This window comes from Rhinolophus hipposideros (assembly GCF_964194185.1).
Source record: "Rhinolophus hipposideros genome assembly, chromosome: 3".
NCBI classification, from domain to species: Eukaryota; Metazoa; Chordata; class Mammalia; order Chiroptera; family Rhinolophidae; genus Rhinolophus; species Rhinolophus hipposideros.
Window position 1 is genome coordinate 25,745,387 of NC_138049.1, and position 26,682 is coordinate 25,772,068.

The following is a 26,682-nucleotide window of genomic DNA, read 5'->3' on the forward strand; positions in this document are numbered from 1 at the left end:
CCCAAGCTGGGCTTCCCCAAGCTGTGCTTCCCCAAGCCCTCCAGAGCTAATGACTAGTATCCACTGGCTCTGTGCCCATGCCCTACCAGTTTTTAAATATTTTCATTATCACACATGAATGTAGTATCACATAGACTGATAAAATAACCTGACTTAAAAGAAAACCACTGATTACTAAAGATTTCTATAATTGCTGCAATAGAGAGAACATTGCCATTAGAAATTTTTGCATTAAAAATGTGTGTTTCTTATTAACCTACCTGCTTAACCAGTTTTTTTCTCAAGGACAAAGAATAAGTAGTTTGAAAAAAGTAAGAATGAAGTTGCCTGCTCTTTGCTTGATACTAGTCCATAAAGTTTTTCCTAGATCCTAGGACACGGAGTGGTAGACCTCCAACTGAATTCTGCCCACTGACATGTTCCGTGTGACCTGAGCAGGGGTTTTTGTTCTTGTTTTGATTTGAATTAACCGCCGTCATTTTAAAAATGGAAGATCTCATATGCCATTTATATTTCCTACTTCTAATGAAAAATCAGGACCTGGTAACACTTGCCTGGTTTCTGCATGGCACTCATCATCGGAACTGAATAGTGGCTCCCTGCTTGTGGAGGAGCGTGAGAGTACAAATATCTGTCATGTTTGTTTGCCTCCCCTGGTCTGGATGGTCTATTATGGCAATTTGTCAATATCTCATTTTTAAGTGCTTAGATACCATGTTTCCCTGAAAATTAGACTTAGCCGGACAATCAGCTATAATGCATCTTTTGGAGCAAAAATTAGTATAAGACCCGGTCTTATTTTACTATAAGACATTATATAAGATAGGGTCTTATATTAATTTTTGCTCCAAAAGGTGCATTAGAGCTGATTGTCCGGCTGGGTCTTATTTTTGGGGACACACAGTAGGGTCGATACTTTACAGCTATTTCATGAGAATTAATATCTCTTCCTTCAGGAGCTTATCGTCTTAAAATCTGGCTCCTCTAGCTGGAAAAAAAGAAACCAATAAACTTACTCTCCTGTCCTAACCTTCACTGAAAAGTTATCTTTTGGGTGAGATCTGTCTCATGTTTAGGGCTTACTTATGAATGTGGTAAACATGAAAACGTGTTTCTCTTAGCAAAATCTTTCCATGTCGGAGCTATAAAACAAATGTCTTTGGATTTGCTTTAAACCCAACTCAAAGAGGGTATTTAATGATCTTCATTTAAGGTAAATCCTTTGGTTGATGCCACAGGAATAGAGTAATTGAACTTCTTAATCAAGGAGGTGAGGAAAAGACATGTCTTTTCAATGATAAACCATCTCTGCAGTTCTAAGCCAGTCAGCCTACAGAATTTATCTAAGAAAGGAAACATTCATCTTTTCTTCCTTTTCTCATCTACTAAAAATATAGTTCTGTTGAAGATTTTCATTTAATCCTGATCCCCATTGATCTTATTCTGTGAATGTATTCTGATTTAGGTTACATTATATTCCATTGCTAATACAAACATACACATACACTACCGTAGTATAGTTTATAATGAGCACTTTTCCCATTGTATGCACTACTACTTATGTAACTATTACATTAGTTTTTATAACAGATCTTTTTATTAATATCTTACTGTCTGATAAGATTTAATTCAACCATGAAGACACTGCTAATAAACAGAAAATCTAATGAACAATTCACTAATTCTTAAATTCACCACAGCCTTGATCAGAATAGCCACTCTTTTAAAATAAAGTCAGATAATTAAGGTTCTTATTGGAGATTGGTACCTCTTCCAAATAGGAGCAAATATTTTCCATAACAACACTTAAAACGAGATGGCTCCTATTAACTAAAACTAATTTCCTAGAATTTTAATATCACTTTTAAATACAAGGTATAAAAGATTGTTATAAGAACAATTGCTTCAGAGGTGAACGGATTTGCAGCTGCTGTTATGATGCAGATCAGAGTAGCCTTGTCAGGTTTAGACAGTTTTAAAGACTTTTATAAGTGACTTGAAAGTGTGTTCTAAAATAGAGATATGTGATCACTTTACATTAATGATAGTAGGATTTTGTAAGCCTCCTTGCTGGTATTTTTGGAAGGTAGCTTCTATATATTTTCATGGGCCATCACCAGAAGCTAACCATTTAAGTGAAACAATTTATAATTGGCATGCATTTCCTAATAATGAACTTGCCAAACCCCAATGTAATGTGGGACCTTACTCTATTTCATTATTTTACGTTTATTTTCCAGATTCTTCACTCATTCACTAGTAATCTCCAATATTATGTTTATACTGGATTTTTGGCTTCTCTGTTTAATTTTACCTGACTTCGGTTTTACCCTTATCCTCCACCAAAATTTTTATGTTGTTGCTGAACGGAGACGAAAAAACCTGGCTAGCTGAATGGACAAGTCAAAAGGAAATTTTATACGGAATCTTTCATGAATCCTCTTGTATTATATCTAATTTCCCCAGTTGCCCCAGTAGCAATTCATGGAGACTAGCAAAATTTAATGGAGACTCTTTCTGTCTTTATTTATATATAAATCTAGACTTGGAGTCAGCAATACATGCCAAACCTATAGTGGAAATCACATTTCTGTACTGTTACCTGTTGATTACTAAAGGAGGGTGGTTAGAAAAATCTGCGTCTATAAAACAAATATAGAGCCTGCTACAAACTTAACATTTGAAGAAAGGCAACACTACAGAATAGCTGCTCCTTTGAGCAGAGTTCCTGTTGCCCTGAGTCTTCACCAGCTGTCCTCCCTGGAAAGCCTAGTCTCTCTCGAAGGCCCAGCATATGGAAGCGATAGGTGTGATACTCTGCGCCCTCTTGCCCCTGGAAAGAATGATTGCTAACATCTTGCTTATGTGGTGACGTTTAGCTCGCCGCCTGCAGCTCAGCCCATGGGAGAGCAGCATTGTTAACAGACTACTGACGCCCACACATTCGTTCCTGGCCAGAAGTAAAAGCACAGCTGCCTTGTCTGGAGACACAGGTAAATTTGTCAAGGTGCAACTTTCCTGGTGAGGTAAAAATCTTCCTTTTGAAGCGTATCTGAGCCTCCAATATTCATCTAACCACATCTCTGTTTTTCCCAATGTGTGCTTCTCTCTCCTCCGGGTGGAATGGCTTTGGAAATGTGTCTGTTGGTGTTGGTTTCATGCCCCTCGCATTGTTTCTTCTGAGCATATGTCTTAACATCTTATCTGGACACCAGATGCCAGGCAGTCGAAAGGATGCCCCTCCCTGTGATCAGAGGTTTCAGATGCTTCTGTCTGTTCATAATATGACCAGGAAAACCTATCCCTTCCCTGCCTTTCTTTCTGCCCCTGCGTCTAAGCAGATGACCAGAGGTAGAAATAATTTAATACACTAATATGTGGACTTGGGAATAAATCAAAGCACAAGCCCATTTAAGTACAGAGTTTGATGACGTGGTTGTAGGCTCACTACTTATCCTCCCTGTTCCAATCTCTTATGTGTAATCTAGGAAGAGCACTCTTCCAGAACTCTGAGTAAGACTTGTGGAGAAGGCTAATTATGGTGTTCCTATTTGTTACATACTTTGACAATGTGTAAAATATGCCAAATACTGGTTATTATAATTAGTTATAACTCTTCTACATTTTGAAGTACAAAACGTGCCTAAATGAGCCAATTAATTTAATGAGAAGTTAGTGTAGAGCCTGCATCTAGTTGGAAAGAAAGATACATATTACGCTCTTGGCAATGTCTGTCTCTTGGTGAGTTGATTTGGATTTTCCCAAATACCTTTGGGCACACTGTTATATCTGTATAACCAGTCTACCAGTCCTCATTTGGCATTTAGGAAATTGCATAGCCTCTTCATAAAGATCCCTTTAAAAAACACTTTGCTTTTGCAAGCCTCTTCATGCTCATTAGCCCTCTTTACAAATAACAATTCCTGGTGATTTTATGATGTCTTCTATCTACGGTGCCCAAGGAGCTGATATCAACACTAATTCTCATAGTACCCCTGGAAGGCAATCAAAGCAAGCGCAGGCATTCCCACAACCAGCCTGTGGAAACCAAATGCGGTAACAAAAAGTGACTTACACCAAAGCCACTTAGAAAATCAGTGGACTGGATCTCAAACGTGGTGACCTTCCATCCTTGGCACCCTGTGTGATGCTATGTCTACAGCTGTGCATTCAACTAGCTGGACCACAATGTTCTGTGTTTTCTGTAAAGTAACTCTCTTGTCAGCTATCATGTTGCATCAGATTTTTCTGGAGGAACAAAAGTACAGCTTATTTCAAGACAGTTTATTTTTTATGCCTATGAGTGGCGTACTTTTGTACAAGTCACAGAAGTTTTTCTTTATGTCCAGCTAATTGATGAACCTTTAAAACTGCTTTCCAGTTCTATTTCATAGGATCAAAATAGTAGTGTATGGCTATCATGCTTATGAATCTCCACACTGTATGTGTTCATACTAAAGGACTGCCTCACAGCTAGAAAGTTGTCTTTCTTTGCTATTTCTGTCATCACTAACTTTTGTCAATTCTTTCATTCTTCCTCTAGTCTTTTCCAACACCATTTCCTCATTTTCCACTCATTCTGCTTCCCATCTTGCCACCTTTCTTCATTATTATGCTCAGTCAGGTGCTTTTTTCTGCTAACTGGCTCGTCTTTACTTTGCGACTTTTCCATTCGCCTTTTCACAAATTGATTTATGTAATTTACTTTAGCATGAGGCAATACATAGCATTTTCTTGAGTTGCCTGTTTTATTAATATTTGCCTTAGATCATTGTTAACTATTATTTCATTGATACAGCTTACGTTTAATGAACCCAAACTGTTGGATTTTAATTTTTTTCCATTTGAAATTATATATGTAAACATCTCTTACATTTATTTTGTCAAAAACACTTTTTCCATCACTTCTTTTTCCATCTATCGTTAATTATTCTTTCTTCTCACTTTAGTGTTGTCCTTGAGTTCATCTTATATCCAATTGCTATTGGCAAGAGGAGTACCTATGTCCAGAGCTAGGGTTACAGTAGCAGATTAAAACAGTCATCCTTACCCCTAAGATGTTGATTTAGGTGATTGCAAACTCCCAGAACATGCAGTAAGGGCAGCTGAGAATTGGAAATCATAGTCTCATGCCATTCATTTATGGCTACTGCTTTGGGTTGACTTTTCCATACCCATGTTTTAAAATACATGTGATTATTAGAGCTCAGGATTAAATAAGTTATTACATGTAAAATGCTTAGAATAGTGCCTGCACACTCAATAAATGTTATTCATGTTATTTTATTATGTAATTTTTTTAATTCTTTGTTACACTCCAACTACTTGAACTGCATTATGTTTTCACCCATTATTTCATATAGAAAATTTTGAATGATTTAAATTAATGCACACTTGCTACCAAGAGTAAGAAGAAACACAGATATTGTGGAAGACTTTCTCAAAGCCATTTCCATAAAAGAATTTTCATGTTTCATAAAACTACTTTGTGATATGGATGACACTCTGGGGAAAAAAATAAAACAACTCTATATTGCTTTCACTTTTTTTTCAGAAGGGCAAGATTATTAGAATAATTGATTTAAAGGTTTCAGGTTTTTCAGTAGTTGTTCTTCAGAAAAACAATGAATCTTATGAAGTGCAATATCTTTAGAAGGAATTTTTAATGTTTGGTTTAGCCTGGCAATGTTCCTTGAACAATGAAATTTGAGGATTTTTGTAACGACTACACTAGATAGGTTTAAGATATTTTCATCCTTTGATTGATAGTACTTCAGCACCATAATAAAGAATGACACAGAGGCATAATGAGATTGGCTTATATCCAGAATGGTTTTGGATATGCTCTATAGATAAACCCTGAAATTACTGTTTTCCACTAGAGGAAAAAGAAATCATATTTCATTCCTTTTTCAGTGTCAGACCCATGGCCTGAAAGCAGGCTGTTGTCTAGAGTTTCTCGATCCTCCAGCAAGGTTAACGGCCTCTGGCTGTGCCCTGGGCAGTGTGTGCCTCTTCTGGTCATTAATCCCACAGAAGTGTCTTGTGCCAGGATGTTATTCTTCAAATGTATTTGATTGGCTTGGAAGAGTTTTGCATTAATGAACTCTTTCCTTGTCTGGGAAATGCAAATACGACTTTGCTATGGCACTTGAGAAAAGGTTATTTTCAAATTATTTCTCCTGTGATCACAACAAGCCAAATGACAGAAGCTCCTCCTTTCTCTCAACACATAGGAATCTTCCTTTATTATCAATGTCTAAAACAAAGCTTTATGTAAGCTCCCAAGTACGACACACATATTCTTTTCAGGAGAAATGAGGGAATGTGAAGTATTTTAGTTTATCCTGAAGATACAGAGTTCTGTTTTCAGATGATTGGGGAAAGAGAATGCAGTTTCCAGTCTGTTCATTGCATTAACCCTTTAGTGATAACCAGAAGCTGCTGCCAGACATTTGATGGAAGAGAGCATGTAAATAAAGATGCAATCTGATCAACTTTCGGTATACAGATTAAACCAAATGAACGAATATTTTTTTCACTCTAATTCTGAAATTAAGATTATCCTGAAGGTGTTCTGTGAACTTTTGAGTTTTTAATTTATTAATACTATTATATTCAGCTGACATAATGGTCTCTTTAAAGGGTTGCTACTATGGCTAGAGATTGGGTAAAACCATTTTATAACATGGTCCAAATACATACAACTCGCCTCAGTACTCATGTTTAATTGTCTTATTTTTGATGGAAAACATGATTTCTAGATAGGATCAAAAAAGGAACCTGGGGCCTCGTATCCATACTTTCGATACCTATGTAGTGTTATATGAATGTCTTTCAACCCACTGTTGCTCAGAATCATTTAATTAATGACAGTGTTTCTTTGAAGGTGAATGGTTAGAAACTTGGTTATTTTTCAAAAAAATATTCCATCTTGAGTAAAATTGTAAAAGCTATTCATGATTCAACTTTATTTTTGGCCATTCTAACATATGTGTGTTCTATTCACTGTTTTAAATGATGACATCCTGTGTCCCTATATGTTCTACTGCTGCTTGTTATAAATCATCAAATGCCTTGGCTTTGGGGGAAACCCAGAGCATGCATTTGATTTGCCTTTGGATAGATAACACATTTACAAAAATTTTTTTCTGGAAATTATTAGTTATCCTTGTAAGAAGTCTTAACACCTAGTAAGACTTGGTTGTTTCACATTTTAAAACTTCTGTTGCTTTTTTACCACTGGCTGTTGAACTTTACTCCTGAAATAGTTGCCTGCCTGCTTGCTTGCTTTCTGTCTTTCCACCTTTTGTTCATCTTAAAGCTAATTAGGAAAAATCTCATTATAAAGCAATCCTTATATAAAAATTATCTACCACTGATGTAGTAGCATTTTACCAGAACCATCAGTCTGTAGGAGTATAAGGCGATTGCTTCCCATAATTATTGGATTACATCTGTATCTTTAATCAGTACTTAGAGCTTATATATTCCACATTTTTCATTTGGACATGCCTTCCTTTTGGATACACTGTAAACTGATAGGACTGTGAGGAGCGCTGAGTGTGATGGTTCTGGACACCTTTAGGTAATAACATCTTCTCCCTACTTTTCTCTCTATCTCTGCTTTGCTCCTTCTTCTGAACCTGCTTTTGGCTTTCCTTCAACTGCTCCTCTGGCACTCTTGTGTGTAAAACAATCACCTGCACCCTAGTTATCCCCATTTGTCCTCGTTCAGCATCTTGCAGCCCCATCAACATCATGCCCTACAAAGCTGCACACTCTAGAAATCCGATGGAGCGACCAAAATTCTTTGTCACACCACCTGAGGGCTCTGCGCGAAGGAGGACTGTTCATGGCACAGCGGTGAGTAGCCATTGGGGGCGACCAGGCCCACCTGTGCTATTTCTGTGCAGTGGACACCACCCCAAGGTGCGGTGTGAATGTAAGATTGGGAGGTGGCGACATCCGCCAGCCCATCTTTCCCACCAGGCCTGAATCTGGTTGGCTGGGTGGTAGTGTCTCCCACACTTCCTCTCCACTTGGGGATTTTAGTCCCCCTAAAAATGTGAATTTGGAAATGAAAACTATTCATTGTTCAAGGATGTATGTATGACTAAAGCACCCTGCTGGTGCCTCCATACAGATAAGTGCAATGCCAGCATACTTTTAGTTCTGAAAGTAGAAAATCTTTGAAGAAGAAGTAGGCCTGGACTGCTGCCTCTGCATTTTATTCCAACCATATCCAGAAGTTGGATGAACTCTACATGTGGTGCACTAAAAAGCAACATGAAGAATTTTTATCTGCATCTTTAATCCTTGTCAAGTCTCAGATCCTAAAATATAGTAACAAAGTATTTTATCAATGCTAGTTATTCACTAAGTAATTCTTGAAAGGCTGTTGGACTGTGTTATAAACTCGGATTTTCCAAGAATATAATTTGTACTTGTCATTACTGGCAAAGTGACTGAGCTAACGTTAATTTTCACCATGCTATAAATGCAATGAGATAACTTGTACATCTCCAGGAATCTTTCTTCTTTGTTTTAAACTGTGAGTTATTTGGTATCTGTTCAAAGATGTAAATACTGTTCTATGGTCTTCAGACATTGTACTTCAGTCTTAAAGGACTCACCAGTCAACCAGAAGATCTCATTGCCTCTCTCCCATGGTAATAGCATGACCCATTTAATACAAGACTGGAACAATTTTTTAAAAATCTTACAGTCCAACAATTCAGATTTAGAAAGCTAATGGACACTTAAAAGGATTTTCTTAGATGTTTGAGGATAATTCTAGGATTGTGAGAATTTGAAGGCTTTGCTTACAGGCAGTTTTCTTTCAAGGCTTTCAGGTTTTCGGGAATCAGCATTTAATTCATGATTGAGTCAGAAGTCTGGGAAGTTTTCTGTCATTAGCACATTGGTCCTAGCTATGGGCAAAAAGCAGTAGTACAGCAGGGAAGCTTTAGCCAAACATTAAGTATTTATTGAGGGAGAAACATGAACCAAAGGAAAAATACCTTGCCTTGGATAAAAACAAAAATTAACACTCCAGGAGCGAAGGATGAGAGCTTACCCTTCTCCAACTGATTGAAAGAGAGGGATTTCATCACATGATCCAGAACCACTACTTTGTCACCTTTTTTCTTTCTTTCTTTTTTTTTTTTTTTTGTAATGCTCTCCTGTTTCTGAATTTAATCTATTGGCCTTCTTTTCACCTCTTTACAACTAAATATTTAGGCAAATATCTACTGCCAGAAAATGACTCCGCAAGTCATGTGTACCCTAGAGCTGCACTTTCGAGTCCAGTTGAGCAGCTAGCCACATGTGGCTATTGAGCACTTCAAAAGTGGCTAGTGAGACTGACACACCAATTTTAAATTTAATTTAAAACATTTTTTAATTGCAGTAAAAAACATGTAACAAAATTTACCGTTTTAACCATTTTCAAGTGCACAGTTCAGTAATTTTAAGTATATTTACACTGTTGTGCAACCAACCTTCAAACTTTTTACATCTTTCAAAACTGAAACTATACCTGTTAAACAACTCCCCATTTCCTGTTCCCTCCAGCTCCTGGCACCCACCATTTTACTTTCTGTTTCTGTGAATTTGACTACTTTAGATACCTAAATGCAATATAAATGGAGTCATACAGTACTTGTCTTTTTAAGACTGGCTATTTCACTTAGTGTAATGTCCTCAAGGTCCATCCTTGTTGTAGCATGTCACAGGATTTTTGTTCTTTTCAAGGCTAATATTCCTCTGTGTGTGTGTGCACACGTGTACGTGCTCATGTCTACACACGTACATATACATGTATATACAACACCACATTTTGTTAATCCATTCATCTGTTGAGGCATTTGAGTTGCTTCTATCTCTTAGCTATTGTGAATAGCACTATAAATATGTGTATGCAGATACCGCTTCCAGATATTGTCTTCAGTTCTTTTGGATATATACCCAGAAGTGGGATTGTTAGATCTTATGTAATTACATTATTTCTTAAGGAACTGTCATACTATTTTCCATAGTGACTGAACCATTTTACTTATGAGTACATTCCCACCAACTGGGCACAAGGATTCCACTTTTTCCATATCTTTGCCAGCACTTATTTTGTTTCGTTTTCTTTTATAGTAGCCATTCTAATGGGTATGAGGGGCTATCTCATTGTGGTTTTGGTTTGCATTTCTCTAATTATCAGTGATTTTGAGCATGTTTTTATATGTTTGTTGGTCATTAGTGTATCATCTTTGGAGAAATATCTACTCAAATATTCTGCACATTTTTAAATCTTAATTATTATATTTTTGTTATTGTTGAGATGTAGGAGTTGTTTATATATTCCGAATATTAATCCTTTATCGGATATATGATTTGTAAATACGTTATCCCATTCTGTAGGTTGCCTTCTTACTCTGTTGATTGTGTTCTTTGTTACATGGTAGTTTTTAAGTTTAATGTAGTCTCATTTGTTTATTTTTGCTTTTGCTTCCTATCATATCCAAGAACTCATTACCAAATTCAATATCATGAAGCTTCCCCTATGTTTTCTTCTAGGAATTTTATAGTTTTAAGTCTTACACTTTGGTCTTTAATTTATTTTAAGTTAATTTTTGTATACAGTGTTAGGTAAGGGCCCATCTACATTCTTTTGCATGTGCATATCCACTTTTCCCAACACCATTTGTTGAAGATGGTGTTTTCTCCATGGAGTGGTATTGGCACCCTTATCAATGATCCTTTGACCATATTCACAAACATTTATTTCTGGGCTCTCTATTTATTCCATTGGTCTAGACATGTGTCTTTATGCCAGAACCACACTGTTTTTTTTTAAAATTAATTAATAAATATTTAATTAATTTAATTTAATTTAATAAATAATAATAAATAAATAATAAATAATAAATAATAAATAAATAATAAATAATTTAATAAATAATTTAATAAATTTAATATAAATATTTAATAAAAATTTATTAATTTTTTTTAAAATTAATTAAATTAAATTTATTAATTAAATTTATACTACACTGTTTTGATTACTGTGGCTTTAAAATACTGGTACATTTTGAAATCAGGAAGTATGAGATCTCCAACTTTGTTCTTTTTCAAGATTGTTTTGGTTATTTAGGGTCTCTTGAGATTCCATATGAACTTTAGATTTTTCTATTTTTGCAAAAACGAATGTTGTATTTTGATACAGATTGCATTGAATCTATAGATTGCTTTGAGTAGCATTGCCATCATAACAATAATAAGTCTTCCAATCTATGAACACAGTATATCTTCCCATTTATTTATGTCTTCCTTAATTTCTTCCAGCAATGTCTTCTAGTTTTCACTGTATGAGTCTTCTACCTCTTTACTTAGGTGTATTCCTGACTATTTTATTCTTTTTGATGTTATAAATGAAATTATTTGCTTAATTTGCTTTTCAATTTCAAATTTAATTAATTTATACCTAAATTAAAATGGCTACTATTAAGCATTTAAAATGTATTTTGTGAGCCTGCATTTAATTTTATATTTTATCTAATTTTAATTTAATGTAGATCTAAATTCAAATAGCCCAATGTGGCTAATGGTTACCATATTGGACATGATAGATTTAGGCCATTTCTGTCATCACAAGAGGTTCTATTGGACAACACTGCCTTGGAGTATCTGTCTATACTGTCTCTGTTGGAGGCTATTTGTATTCCAAACCTAACTCTAATTATAAAATTAAAGTCTTTGTCCAATTGGTAAGTTGTCCAGACCATTGACATGAGCAGCTTGCTGCAGGTGTTCCACCTTAGCCTGTGGAAAGTGTAAACAAGAAAGATTATTGTATGGACTCCTGACTGTTTACTCAGATCCTGATGAGACTCAGGAGCACTATTACGCGTGTGGTTCCCAAATAGGTGATTGGGTACAAGACCAATGAAAGGACATTAAAAAGACCTGAGAGGATAAAAACATCTACCTGCCTGGGAGGGTGTTACCTCAAGTAGTGAGCGTTTTTCCAAACTGCTTCTCCCCTGCTGTCCCTACCCCTTTCAAGTGATTTAAAAAAGATCAGTTTTAGGAAAGAAAAAAATTGGTTCAGTGGCACTTAAAAAAAGAGGAAAAAAAAGAACCCTATCTGAGGATTATATACCTGTATGTAGGTTCATTCTCTGATATCTGTCTTATTAATGTACAGATGATGAAATTCATCCCCAAAACCTCCACATCACAAATCACCCTTCCTTGTTTTCCCATTCAGATCTCTCCTTGATCTGACTTCAGTCTAATTAAAGTGTTTTGAGTAAAAGGAAAAAAAGCTACCCAAGCTGCTTAACCCCAACCTCCCTTGTGAAAAGTCCTGGGCCTTCCTCTCTGGAGACTGATCCGCCAGAGGCATAATTACTATGCTGTATACCTGCCAGGGGGGTCCCATGTGGTTGTCCAGTGCATGAAGAAATATAATGATTGTGTTTCTCTGAACTTAGGGCTATAAAAGAGAGAGGGAGAGAGAGAACATGCCCTTCCACCTCACATCCAGCATCCGAAGGGCTGTGTCTCCATCTCATCCCAAAGCCAGAACACCAGCTTCTTCCAGACTTTGGTAAGTTAAATACAAGAGGCTGGCTGGGTTCTTCCATGCTGGAGAAGTAGTAGCATCTGTCCTCTGAAAGGAAGTTCATCTCCCCACATGGTTTGGCCTTGACTTAGGGAATAACGTTTTTCCTTAAAGGAAAGAAAAAAAAAAACAAAAAACTGAAATGGGTCACTAAGGTGAGTATTTCTGCATTTGCCACATAAAAGACAAATGCGCAAGGCTAAAAACTTTCATTTCTTATCCATATTGGTATTCTTGGACAATTACATGATAGGGGGCTCAGGGAAGGAAGATTCTGGCAAGCCTATTCATACATGTCCCCTTCTCTTTATGTTGTTTGTTTGTGTTCCAGGCTCCCATCCAAGTCCTTTCCTCATTTGCCTGGCACACCCAGACCAACATCTTCCCTGCCTCCCGTACCAGTCAAAGCTGCCACTGCTCCAGTCCGGCCCCCTTCCCCTGGCAACATCCGCCCTGTTAAAAGAGAAGTCAGAGTGGAACCTGAGAGAAAAGACCCTGAGAAGGAATCTCAGAAAGTTGCCAACGAGGCCTCACTAAAGGCCAGAGTACCTTTAGTGAAGGTAGAAGAAGCCACAGTTGAAGAGGGGACACCTGTTGAACCAGAGGATGCCCCGGGTAAGAATCAACTGGCTTGTGATGGAATGTGGTTTGCTTGCTCTCTCCTTTTTCCTCCTGTTCCTCTTTTACACAGTGCCCCCCCCCCTTATTAGGAACTTAGAAATTTTACTCTGAGGCTAATTTTGGGATCTTATCCTTAGTATAGTTTTGTCACATGTAAAGAAAGTGGAATCATATATCCAAAAGTCTATTGTTGGAGTTAAAACATATTAATTCAATTATGGTTCCTGATTCCTTTTATCATTTTCACAAAATGTGGTGTTCAGAGCACCTGCATCAGAATCACTTGTGTTATCTATTACTGTGTTACAAATTATCCCAAAACTTTGTAGCTTAAAACACCCACTAACAGTTATTCTGTCACACAATGTCTTGGTTAGAAATTTGGGAGCAGCTTAGCTGGGTTGTTGGAGGATGGCTCACACACATGCTGTGGCAGGTAGCTTCAGTTTCATAACATGTGAACCTCCTCATAGAGTTGCTTGATCTCCTTACAATCTGCTTGCTCTGCTGGCTTCCCCCAGGTGAATGATCTGGGACAGAGAATCAGGAGGAATCCACAGTATCTTTTATGCCTTTTATGCCGAGTCTCAGAAGCCACACACACAGAAGTCACAATTTCAGTCATATTCTAGTCATTGGAAGAAAGTCCCTAGGTTCAACTTGAACTCAAGTGGAAGGGATTAGTCTCCACCATTTAAAGGGAAGATTTTCAAAGAATTTATGCGAATATTTTTAAACCCTGCATATATGATATTTCAGACTGCAGAGCCCCAGCCCTACCTCAGATCTACTGAGTCAGAATATGTGGTGGATCCAAGGAAGCTGAAGGTTACTAATCTCATCCGTTGACTCTGACTCCTGTGCAGGATTGCCAGATGAAGTAGAGTGGCCAGTTATCACCCTATTCCTGTGTTTACTGAAGTATAAGGACCACTGGCTTAGCCTGTGTGCTTGACAGAAGTCAAATTTTTTTTCCCAAAACACCCAGTGGATTGCATCTCTGCCAGGCTAACCAGATGCTATTCAAAAGTTTAAAATCAGCTGGAACTAGCAATTCAATATTTCTGGTTGATAACTGTCTTTATTCAAAATTTTCTACTTAAGATTTCACTTTAATATAGAGAATAGGGGCAAAGAAAGACTAGATGACTCAAGATAAATGATAGTGTTGTTAGAGAATGGAGGAGTCCAGTGTTTGTTTGCATAGAAGGAAAGAGAAGAGAAAGGCCAAATAGCATCCTGAGCATAAAGAAATACCTGTGGGAGCAAAAGAAGAAATGTAAATCTTGACAGGAGGGTCTGAAATGGTCAGGTGCCAGAGATTGCACTCCATTGTGATTCCTCGTTGTGGATCTCTCTGCTGCACCAGCTCTTTAGGTCATTGTCCTGAATCTGAATAAAGTCAGAGAACTTCTGTGCCCATCCTGCATCTTGGCATCAAAAGTGACAGTGGACACCTGGCATGTATAAGGAGTCTGAGTGCCAACTCCTGAAGAAGCTCTTGGTTCCTCCCATCCCAGACCTGGAGACAGCTCTGAGTAGACAAAAGGGACATCTTAATTGGGTGTCATCTTCCCAGCCTGAGTCTGAGCTCGTGACATGGACGCTGAGGATGGTCATAGAAACGCTTTAGTCCTCTAGTCATGAATAGTCACTAAAGAGGGAATTTTTTAAATGCAATGAAAGGCAAATAGAAGATCTCACCATCTTTTTGCTCAGGGTATAACTTTCCACAGAACTAATGTGAGAGTCTGTACTGAATACACATTCAGTATACATTGTTAACTGATTTAACTTGTATAAAAATAAGACTTGATGAAGAGTGTCAGTTTTGTTGGATGTCTCACTTACACATGCAACTCTTTGTTATCTGTTGCTTGGTTACAGATAGAATACAGTGAAACTGTGAGAACACGTAGTAATAAACATTCCCTTTTCTTTTATAATGATGAATTCTAGGCCCAGGGTGTGGGGAATGCTAGTTTTTGTTTTATTCTTTGGGTTTTGTTTTCAGTTGGTTTTCTCCTTATACCTGTTTGTACAGCTGCTCCAGCTTCGGCCCCAGCTCCTGTCCCAGCCCCCACTCCAGCCTGGGTCCCAGCCTCAGCCTCAGCCCCAGTCCCGTCATCCACTGTGACTGCCAGTGCTTCTCCGAAGACCTCTGCAGGCACCACCGACCCAGAAGAGGCCACAAGGCTTCTAGCTGAGAAGAGGCGGCTGGCCCGAGAGCAGAGAGAGAAGGAGGAAAGGGAGAAGAGGGAAAGAGAAGAGCTTGAAAGGTAAAGGAGTGACATTGCTAAGTGATATCATAGTAATACCCTGATACCTTAGATTCAGTCTTCATTCAAAGAGAAGAGGCGGTAGCAGTGAGGAAAGTAAATGGATTAGTTGTTTCAGAATTACTCTTACCTGGTGTTCCTCTGACCACTATGTGATTGTTTTTAATCACATTTTCTTATAATGACAATACTACATTAATGAAGAAAGATTTAAAGAATAAAAATAAATTATCTACAATCTACCAGTTTTCAGTGATTGTGTATATTTTGGGCAATCCTTTCCAGTCTCTGCGTAGTTGCAGGTGTGGATACACACATAAATACCCACACACGCACACTTACATAATTATAACCACAGTAGAGGTACAATTGTACAGTCTGATTTTTATTGACTTATCTCTGATCTCCATGTTTCCTCATTATCTTACTGATTATCATTTTACAGATGAATATTAAGTATTCACATTTTCTTCTTTCCGGATCTAAGTCCTCTGAGAGGGTAACAGAGCGAGATAGTTAAGTTTCCCATAATTGCCTGCCAGACAGTATGCTGGGACAGTTTGCTTAGTTAGGCTAACAAGGCTAACGTCAACATAATTGTTCTTCAAATAAGCAGAACTGCAACTTGGGAAGGATCGCAGCCCCAGTGCTGGCCTGCCGTCTTGGAGTGGGCCGCCATCTTGAAGTGGGCCGCCATCTTGGAGCTGGGCCGCCATCTTGGAGCTGGGCCGCCATCTTGGAGCTGGGCCACCATCTTGGAGTTGGCCGCCATCTTGGAGCTGGGCCCCAACAGGGAGCTTACATGGGCCATATTCCTTCTGTCCTGTGACAGAATATTATAACCTTTATTTATTTACAAAGATTTCCTTGGGGGTAGAGGGGTTTCAAATTCATTACTAAATAGTCACGTTATTGGGTTAAACAAGTCTCTTTTAAATGATACTTAAATTGCATTTCTTTGTAAAAGACAAGCTTTCCCCCAAATATTAGGAGTTACGTTTTGCTTCTGTTTACCACAAGGCATCGTGAGGCTGGCACAATGAGGAAGGCGAGTAAGAGGGTGGCTTCCCATTTTGTCCCTGAACGATGTCGAATGTATCCAGTGGAGGCTTTTGTGCCAAACCTCTGGCACAAACTGTCCTGGCAATAACCACCAACCCAAGCGTCTCTGCCAGGGACTCCCCTCATGATCTTTGTTTTGTTGTCTTTTTTTCCAGGCAAAAAAGAGAGGAATTGGCTCAAAAGGTAGCGGAAGAGAGAACTCGCCGGGAGGAAGAAGCCCGCCGGCTGGAAGCCGAGCAAGCCCGGGAGAGGGAGGCGCAGCTGCGGCAACAGGCGGAGGAGCGGGCGCGGCGCGAGCGCGAGGAGCTGGAGCGCCTGATGAAACAGGTCGGCGGCGCTCCCGGGTGGCCTGGTGCTCGGATGGGGCGGGGGTGTCTCCCGGATGAGCAGAGGAAGACGGGCAGTGTCCCTGTGAGCGTTTTTGTCGGTCTGCGCACGTTCTCCGGCTGCCCTTTGGCCTGTGCCTCTGGGTACCCCGAGAGATTGGCGCAGCAGGCCAAGCCAGCCCGTTGGCAAGAAGCCTGTGACAATTGTTTTCAGAAAGAGGAAGAAGCTCGTGTTCGTGAAGAAGCAGAGAGGGCCCGGCAGGAACGAGAGAAGCATTTCCAGAGAGAAGAGCAGGAGCGCCTGGAGAGAAAGAAGGTAGTGGCTTCTAATGCAGAAGACTGGAGCCCTAATCTGCTTCTACACTGGAAGCTTTCTAAAGACCAGGAGACTAGCTCATTGCCATCAGAAAACAAATGTGTTCTGCTCATTACAGATAAACTCAAGTAGCTCTTAGTGATAATAATTCCCTCCAAAGAAATCACTGTTTATATTTCAGCCTTCACCAAAAACAGTTACTTCCAATTCATGGTAGTTTAAGTCAGTTCTAACTTTTTGGAGTAACTCCATTTAAGACAAAGCAGTGGATAGTATATTTTCCCAAAATAACACCCATTGTTTTAATGACCTGCTATTTGCTTAGTAAGTAAAGTGTGCCAGGCTAGTTTTCTTTCTATATCTGATCTGTTTGTTAATTCTTTTTGGTAGCGACTTGAGGAGATTATGAAAAGAACCAGGAGAACAGAAGCTGCAGATAAGGTATTAAGATGGCCATTTTTAACTATTCTTAATGGCTTTTATTTTTCTTTACTTCACTAGGAACTTTGACATTAAAAAGCGTTTTTCCTTTTTTTTGGTAGAAAACTGTTGATCAGAGAAATGGTGATATAGCCAAGGGAGCTCTCACTGGAGGAACAGGTACTTATTTCAAAGAACTCAAATAAATTTAAATATAGAAGTTTTGAGTTGACTTTGTAGAGGTCAAGGTATTCGTTGATTGATTTAAAAAAAAAAAAGATGTCATTGACTCACAGAAGTTTAGGTGTGTGTCATGTAGTCCACAAATTTTCCCCTTATGTAAAACTCAACGTTTCTGGCATATGTTTTCTCATATTTGTATATACTCTGATGGAGTGCTTAATATCTTAAATCATTTTACATCTTACATGTATCTGTGAGTATATATATTTGTATGTATTTGTGGGTATATATAGAATATATACTATATATAGAGAGAGAGAGAGATATGTGTATGTGTACGCACACAATTAAAACAATTTTCTTTGATTTGCATTCTAAAATTTCATTTAAACTTGCACATTTTGACAACATGTACTTTGGCAGTTCTCAAAAACGGATTTAAACATTGTTTATTTTAGTTCTGACTTCAGAATAGAGTTAAAATTAAAAATCTGTTGAGATTTCGTTAGAAAGTTGTTCATATGCTATAGACTTTGGACGTAGATGATTTAATGTCTTGGTGCTTTTAAGGCAGATTTGGTTTAAATAAAAATAAAATTAACCTTAACAGTACTCAGGTTCAGTTCTATTAAATACCCTTTTTGTGTCACGTGCATCCTGCATACGTTTTCTTGTTTAGTTTTTCCACTGCAGCCTTGTGAGGTCAAAGGTGCTTTATCTTGGAATCAATAGCATTTTCAGAGACCTACTACTTGCTAGACCCTTTTGTAGGTGCTAGTATTCACTGTGACCAAGCCAGGCAGGGTCCTTATGCAGATGGAGTGATAGGCCCAGTTTGCACAGCTGGAGTCCCAGTCACCACCTTCTAATTCTGGTCCATCTGTGATCCCACATGGTCTTGATGCTTGTACATACAGGTGGTTGGTAGGTAGCTCATCATTCAAGTCTTCCTCTTTCCTCATCTACAGTTAGAAGAAAGGACCAGAGATACCTCAGTTTCTTTTTCTTGTTTTGTTGTTGTTGTTGTTGTTGTTTTTTAAGACTGGAGTAAAGATCAAATGAAATTATCTGAGAAGTCATTCTCTTCAAGCTCTGGGGGTTTTCAAATATAAAATATTTTTATTTGGGGATTTGGTTTTATTTCAATAAAGACTATTCTAGTTTCTCTATGTGGTGATTCCTTTAATGGTAGGGTTTTCATGCTCTATTAAAGATGCCCTAGTTGAGTATGTTTGGAGAGTAATACTAGTGGTTGCATATTAACCCCATTGCATTTTTAGTTGTTTCCAAGAATGTTGTACTAGGTAGGCTGTAAGCAGGCATAGCACCCTCTGAGTCATCAACATGTGTGTTTCAGGATGTAAATTGCACAGCTCAGGATTATTTCAGGGGCTGATGCTGTAGTGTGTACATGGCCCAGCCCCTTGTTATTTATTTTTTCCCTCCATGCTGTTCCATTATCAATTCTTTCAGTATTTGTACTTCAATCAAAGAATGAACAAAGACAAGAAGGAAGGCAAAACTTGTCGATTGTCATACCTATGTTTATCAATACTCATAAGAAATTGGTTTGCATTAATACCATTTTTTTTTTTAAAAAAGGCCTGAGGATTATCTGGCTAACAAATATTTCTCTTCTCCCAGTCCTATACCTGGTTGAAGGCTGAATGGTGTTACCAGTGCTCCAAAGAGAATTCTAGGGCAGGCAGGTAGGCAGGTAGGCAGGTGAGTTTACAGACCTATCAGAGAAGTCTTCTCAGAGGCTGTCTGCCCTATGTCAGCATTGCAAATTTTGGCAGCCTTAAAGTTATCCATACTTCTTTGTTTCAGTTACCAGACTCATTGCACGTCTGGTAGTTTTATGAGTTTTTGCCAGGCTGTGAAATAACACTTCCTTGGAATTATTTCAGTTATTTCTCACATCAAACTAAAACTGTAAACTGCCACGAATTTCCCTGCAACTCTGACCTGTATGAAGATTTACGAGACACAGTAACCCTGTCCCAAATTTTAGTCACTTATCAATACTGTTGACTTAAGCTGGACTCTGACCTTGAGCATTGAATAACAAGGTGGCACAGTTAGGAATAATTCATGAAATCCCTAACATTCTAAGTGTGACTAGAACAAAACTGTTTTTAAAAATACTAGTTTTAAATAATATTTAAAATATTTAAATAGTTTTAAGAAATATATTTTTTTTATCATTTGGTGAATTGTTCCAAATCATTCAGTAAAGATGTTCAGCATCAGGCTGATCTAATTAGCTCACTACTATCTTCATCAATTGCTTTGCTTTCATATACTTTTTGTCCAGAGTCAATTTAGTGCAAGCAAAAATAATAACGACACTGATTTTTACCCTTACGATATGCTGGGCACTGCTCTAAGTACTTTGCATGTGTTAATGCATTTAATTCCCACAGTAGCCTATAAGGTAAGTACTATTATCCTCAGGAAAATTAGGCACAGAGAGTTTTTCACTTGCCCAAGGTCACAGAGCTGGTAAGTAACAGAGCCGGGACATAAATCAGGCATTCTAGCTTCGGGGGTTTGGGTTTGACGATAGAGGAGAAATGATCCTCTGTTCCGTCTTCTTTACTATGTCCAGCGGTATCTACACTTCCATGTGTGATGAACTCTCCAGGAAATGGAGAACCAGCGGCCAGCCCACATGTGGTTACCTCACACCACACAAAAGTGACTGTGGAGAGGTGAGTTATGTGTGTCTAATGATACATTAGAGCAGACACTATTGATTTTACCCCACCAGTCCCACCAGAATTTCCTGGACCTGATGTAATTTCAAAGTGTTAACAATAAAATTTATTTTTATTTTGGTTCAATAATGTTTGGTAGAGCCAGTAGTTCTGTACTGTGAAAAGGGGAAAATACCTTTTTTCTTGAGTCTTTAAATATGATGGTGAGGTTTTTGTGTGACTGTTAAAAGAAAATTACAAGGAATAATTTATTTTTCTCTATATATATTTAACGTGATCTAGACCACATGCACACCCTTACTGGTATATGACAACTATATTTTTGCCACGATATTTACTGAGTCACGTGTTTGTTCCAGAGTAAACGTCATGTAGATACCAATATTTCTTATGATATGTTAGTAGTAGTAGGTCTTTTTATTGAAGAATCAAACAGTTGCTAACAGCAGCCAAGAAAGAAGTGTGGGTTGAAGATAGATTGCCTTTCTCTTTTCTTACAGTTATATTGACAGCATTATAAGACCACTCAAAAATGAAAAATAAGAGTACTTATAGCTGTTCCTAAAAATCCAGTCATGTAAACCTTGTAGAATTATTTGTAATAATGTTCAAAAATTTCAGCTGTGACTTTTTATTAATTTGCAGAATTAATTATTTTATGAGTTTTTCAGTCTCTAATGCTAGAGTCTTTGCTACCATCAGAGAATTGAAGTTCTTCAAATTAGTTTTTTCCTCAAGCTAAAAACACGCACTACACAAGATTTTATAACATAATTGGCAGCAGTGAAAAGATAAGTCATCCTAAGATTGATATCCTAAGATGTCTATGAGTCATAAGATATCTATTGACAATTTTCTGAGACAGTGGGATTTTTTTGTTTTGCCCACTGTAATACCAAAGAGAGTAATTTTCCTAGGGAAGATCTTAATACGCTTTCAATTATGTTGAAAAAAATCTATTGCAATAATTACCTAAGCTATAAAGTGATATTTTATTTTTTTAGTTCATATGATTTTCAAATAAAATAGTCCCACCTACTGTAATTTATGATGTTCAATTTATTGACTTCAGAGATGTTTAGGAAGGAATAATAAGCACCACAAAGCAAACCCCATTATTATCATAAGGAACAGGCTTATTAAGCCACTGATAATTCTGTCTGATCAATAAAATTAGTTTTATACATTAGCTGACTCTCTTCAGTGGTAAAGTCACCAAGTAATTAATCATTGTATAAGAACCTGAAACATAATTGTACTATGAAAAATGATATAGATAATAAAATTCTATTTTCTTTAATCCTCCTCTACACACAGAGCACAGTTTGTAATTTAAAAATATAGCACTACTGTGCTATGTAGTACTACTGTGAACTTAATGGTGTCATGCATTTTTACCCAAGTAATAAATTGTCCTTTGTCATACATGTAAGGTGATCCCTGACAAATACCTAGGACACATATAAGCAGGTCTTTTTCTATTCTGTCACCTAACAATACAGACAGATCCAGGTTAGTATCATATATAAAAATTAGGATATAATTCAAGAATGAGCCTAACAAATTTCATCCTTTGTCTCCAGTGTGTCTCCCTTTTAAAGGAAAAAAAGAAAAATCTGGCAGAGTCCCAGAGATATACAAGCATTACTTTTGTTATTTTTACAAATATAAACTTAGGTTTAAAATTTTGATAGCTCTCATTTATCCGTAAAGCCAAAACAACAAGTTACAAATTTAAGTTAAAAATAGTACCTCGTAGACCAGGAACATCCAAAGTAAACAAGTCATTAATTGTGAAGAATGATATTTTTCTGCAATTATTGATCCCTTTTGCATCAGGGATGCTTGTTCTGCCGTGAGTTGCTGATGATTCATTTCACCCATTTCTTTTCTTTATTTAAACTGCTTTAAAACCTCAGATCTCGTTTTTTATATAGTATGCTATGATGTAACTTGGCTTTTTTACTTGACACTAACACAATGTTTATTTACCCAGTTGAACCTAGTTCATTAGTCATTAGCCCTTGTCACATAAACTGGTACTGCCTCTTATCAGTATGCTCTAAAATAAAATGCAAAATGGAGCATGAAAATCATGTGATGAAACAGCTTTTTTACAGTCAGCCATATTGATGATTACACTACTCTGCTATGGATTTTTAAAGATTTTTATCAGAATAAAAATGTAAATTTGTAAAAATTCATATAGATAATTGGACCCCAGTTTGAGAAACACCATCCATTTCTGATTGACCCTGACCCCATAGGGTATGTTTAATGTGCTTGTTAAGTTTGTATCATTGTGTGATACAAAGTTTGTGATACGTAACCTAACAAACTCTGCTTCCCTTACTTATTTTTAAATTTATCTTCATTTAATTTATCCAAACTAATCTTGAAACAATCTATATTTTCACTTTTGCATCAGCTCTTTTAGTAACAAGTATAACAAAAGTGCATAAAGAAGTACTTTTATTTCTTTTACAGCTATTTCTTTGCAGTTTCAAATTGAGGACCCATGCTTGTCAGAAACTAGATTTTAGGAATAAGCTTTGATTTATTTATTCTTTTTTACAATTTTCATACCTTTCATAATTTTATGGATTTTATTTCTATTCCCTTTCTGCTTTCGTGTTATAAATTAAATATTTCTGTTTTGCTTACTATTTCAGTCAGGATCCTATCCAGAGAGAGAAACCACAGATTAATTTGAATAGGAAAGTTTAATATCAAGAATAATTAACTGTGACTTGGGATCAAAGTAATGAGATTGGCTAGTAAGAAGTAAAGAGAACGCTAAAGAATACAAGAATACCAGATATAAGGAACAGCCACTACTCCTGGGTCACATCGAAGGAAGAGTCATGTCCCCCAGGGCTTCAGTCCAGCCCTTGTTGAAGAGGGTATAGCTGTGACTCACTGGATTGCAGAGGAATTTCCAAAAATCTGTCCTTTGGAGTGCCTGGAGCTGTTCACCAGGCGGTGTCTCACCAGAGGCACTCTCCCACAAAGCTGCCCTAGAAGCGTCCTGGGGGTACTGCTGGTCGCAGTGCACTGTAGCAGCCAGGCACTGGGAACGCCAGGCGTGTGCTGCAGGAGCCTGCTGAGCAAGCACACCATACCGGGATGCAGAACTCTTTGTTCCTATAATGTCTCTAGCAGCCTCTGATGACAAAGCTTAAGATTGTGCCAGCTGCCAAAGGAAAGTTATGTAAAGGGCTCAGATCCAGTTTCACAGAACAGGAATGAAGGGTGAATTTGGAGCTTAGAGGCAAAAAAAAAAATCAGTAACTGACATATTTACTTTGTCTTTAAAGGCTCCATCTCAACCTTTTTTATCGTTTTAGTCATATTTCTGTAGAGATTCTTTAGCATGGGTATGGAGCTGATGGAGAAGAGCTTTAGAACCAAAAGTCCTAGGCTGGATTCCTAGTTTTATTTCTGAAAAGAAATAAATCAGAGACTTTGTGATTAACCTACTTAAGTAAGACATAGTTTCCTCATTTGGACGTGGAGATACCTTCCCCACAAGGTATTGGGGAGTCCATTGAAATAGTGTCTGTGAAGGAGGTCTAAAAACTGTGTTGTACCATACAAATGTTAGATGTCATTTATCTTTATTCTTCTAAAGTGCAGTGTCCAAAAGACACACAGTCTTATATAGCTACACAGTCTTATGTAGCTATACTGGATATAGCTACAGTGTGATATTATAGAAAAATGCTTCTGTGTTGTGTCTGGTATCCCGTCTTCTTATACCTCACATTTTATTGGCCTTTTTTTTTAACCATCAAAACATAAGAAAACAGTTTACAGTGATTCTAAGATCTGTTACCTCCACTGTGACTAATAGCTCTCCATCTTTTAAGGTGATTCAGCTTAGAGTTCTTTAAACCCACTGCTTTTACCTTGCCTACATTTAATGATTTTCCTCAAGGAATTGTTCTTATGATTTGTGTTGCCTAGAATAAATGTTATCTGCGTACTTAAATTTTTCATCCTCATACCTTCCAGATTATTATTAAATTAGTCTTAGCACTGACCCCTGAGGCTCTCTGCCACTCATACTCTTCCGTCTAGAGAAGGACCTGCTTACCTACCTTTGATATCCTTCCCTAAGACAGTTTCCTAATCATGAATAAACATTTCCTCTAATTCAGTGGGGACTGAAGTTTTTAAACAGTTTTGCATCTTAAATCCTATTGAAGACTTTAAAATTACAAATAAATCATATCCATTAATGTTCTTTTTTATTCCCAGTTTCAAGTTGACCTTGAAATCACTTGCCAAAGCTATTGCTTTTCAGCTCAGTGCATTATGTTTAATGACGCATTCCACAGTCATCTTGTCATCAGTCAGCATATTTATTAAATACCCTACTATACACCAAATGCAGAGATATAGACGGCTCCAGCTTGCCCACTGTGAATTAAATCACAAATTGGACATTCCCAGAGTTCCTTCCAAAGAACTTGATGTGGGTGAGACTCTGTGGAAATCTACCATGACAAATGCTATAAGTACTGTAGCAGGGTTGGTTTTCACTGGAAAACTCTACTCCTTAGAATGAATATCTTTAGTTCAGACTGGGAGAAGTTTCACTTTTCCTTATGTCTGGAGTACCTAATACCTTGGTTTGCCTTCTCTTCAGGAAAAATAAATGAGTGCTGTGAAGTGGGTTACTTTCGCCCTACCCGCCCCCAGAGATATGGTAATGTGCTCCTAATGTTACTTTTCTAGCAGCTAAGACCAGCAGCCGTTCCTGATGCAGAGAAACTCTGCACCGGAACACCCTGGACCTTACTCCTAACCTTGAGGGGCTTGAGTGACATGTCTGGCCCATGTGTTTTCTTTGGCTCTCAGCCTTTGCTTTGCAATCCTTTTATAACCTGAAAGCTGTTATCCTTGCCTGACAGGCTCCCCACAACAATAGGTAGAATTGAAAAAGGTTAGAGTTATCAAAATTCTGGCCAGCTTTTAAAGGTGCAGAGTAATACATGAGCCTGAGCAAGGATGATCCTTATTTGCAGAGGCTATTTTTGGTTCTTGAGCAAGTATTTTTAGAGGGAAGAGCCCATAGATGGAGGGGAGTATTTATTCATGAATAGGAAATTTGCTTTGGAACAGGAGACAAAGGATAAATGTGTGAACACAAGGAGTGGGGCAGGAAATTATTTTAAATTTCTCAGGTTATTCTGACAGATGCATCTACTCCCAGCTGAGAATCTCTATTCTAGAAGCTAAAAAACTCATGGGTATATAGGCCGTTGTAATCTTATCCTCCTATTACCCAAAGAGATATTTTATGCTTGTTTTTAGCCCTTGGAGGCTGTCTCTTCAATAGAACATTTCTTCTCTCTTAAATAGTAATTTTGTAGTAATTTTGGTGTTAGACTTTAGTGGTTTACCTCCAGACCCTAGGAGTTTATCATTGTACTTAGTTTTACATAACGGAAAAGTGACATTCCCAAGCTCCTATCATGCAAGCAGAAAGAGATGTATCACTTTTGATATTAAAGTTACTTGTTATAACATGATAATAAACATTACGGAAAAATAAGGTTCTGGCTATGATAAGCAGAATGGACCATCAGATTCCCACCATTGTCCTGGCCCCTTCCCTGGATGTATTTTGGACTGATCAAGTGAAGTACCCATCTTCAAGTCTTGCACCCAGCTTCAACCTCCTGAGTGTAGCCAAAGAAAGGGAAATCAAGAGCTGGTGCTCTTATTCTGAGAAGGCACACGGACCCATAATCCCTGACCCCAGAGATTTCAGATTCAGTTGTGTATTTTCTGCTGATCACAGTGTCTTCAGAACATCTAATAATTGGTTACCCAAAACACATGGCACGATTATTCCTCTAATTGCTGACAAGTAAAAATGGGTGGGGTAGACAGGTAGGAGTGAGAAAGAAAAATGAAGTCAGCTGTTGACTCAAATCTGGGGTTGGTGTTGCCATTATGACTTGTTAGCGCATGCAACTTACAAGGTGATGAGAGTTGAGGTGGCCAAGGAATGAGGGTTTTGGAGATGTATTCGTCCTCTTGATCTTTTGCCAAAACTTCTTAAAATTTCTTTGGGATGAGAACCATGACTGTTTCTCTGGTTACAGAAAGCTTATTGGTGTTGGGG

General features: G+C 37.7%; 1 protein-coding gene across 14 annotated transcripts in view; it reads left to right on the forward strand.

The window, feature by feature from the left end:
* MAP7 (microtubule associated protein 7) overlaps positions 1-26,682 on the forward strand; it is a 154,140-nt gene that overhangs the window by 121,599 nt on the left and 5,859 nt on the right. For 7 of the 14 annotated variants that reach the window (XM_081044717.1, XM_081044709.1, XM_081044715.1 and 4 more), the window contains 10 exons: positions 2,880-2,993; positions 7,739-7,866; positions 12,489-12,604; positions 12,951-13,234; positions 15,285-15,519; positions 16,737-16,908; positions 17,122-17,223; positions 17,614-17,664; positions 17,766-17,823; positions 20,438-20,540. In XM_081044717.1, the coding sequence (XP_080900843.1) occupies positions 2,880-2,993; positions 7,739-7,866; positions 12,489-12,604; positions 12,951-13,234; positions 15,285-15,519; positions 16,737-16,908; positions 17,122-17,223; positions 17,614-17,664; positions 17,766-17,823; positions 20,438-20,540 (1,363 nt within the window). Of the gene's footprint in view, positions 1-2,879; positions 2,994-7,714; positions 7,867-12,488; positions 12,605-12,950; positions 13,235-15,284; positions 15,520-16,736; positions 16,909-17,121; positions 17,224-17,613; positions 17,665-17,765; positions 17,994-20,437; positions 20,541-26,682 lie in introns of those variants that run through there. The other 7 variants (XM_081044712.1, XM_081044721.1, XM_081044714.1 and 4 more) reach the window with 2 other exon arrangements.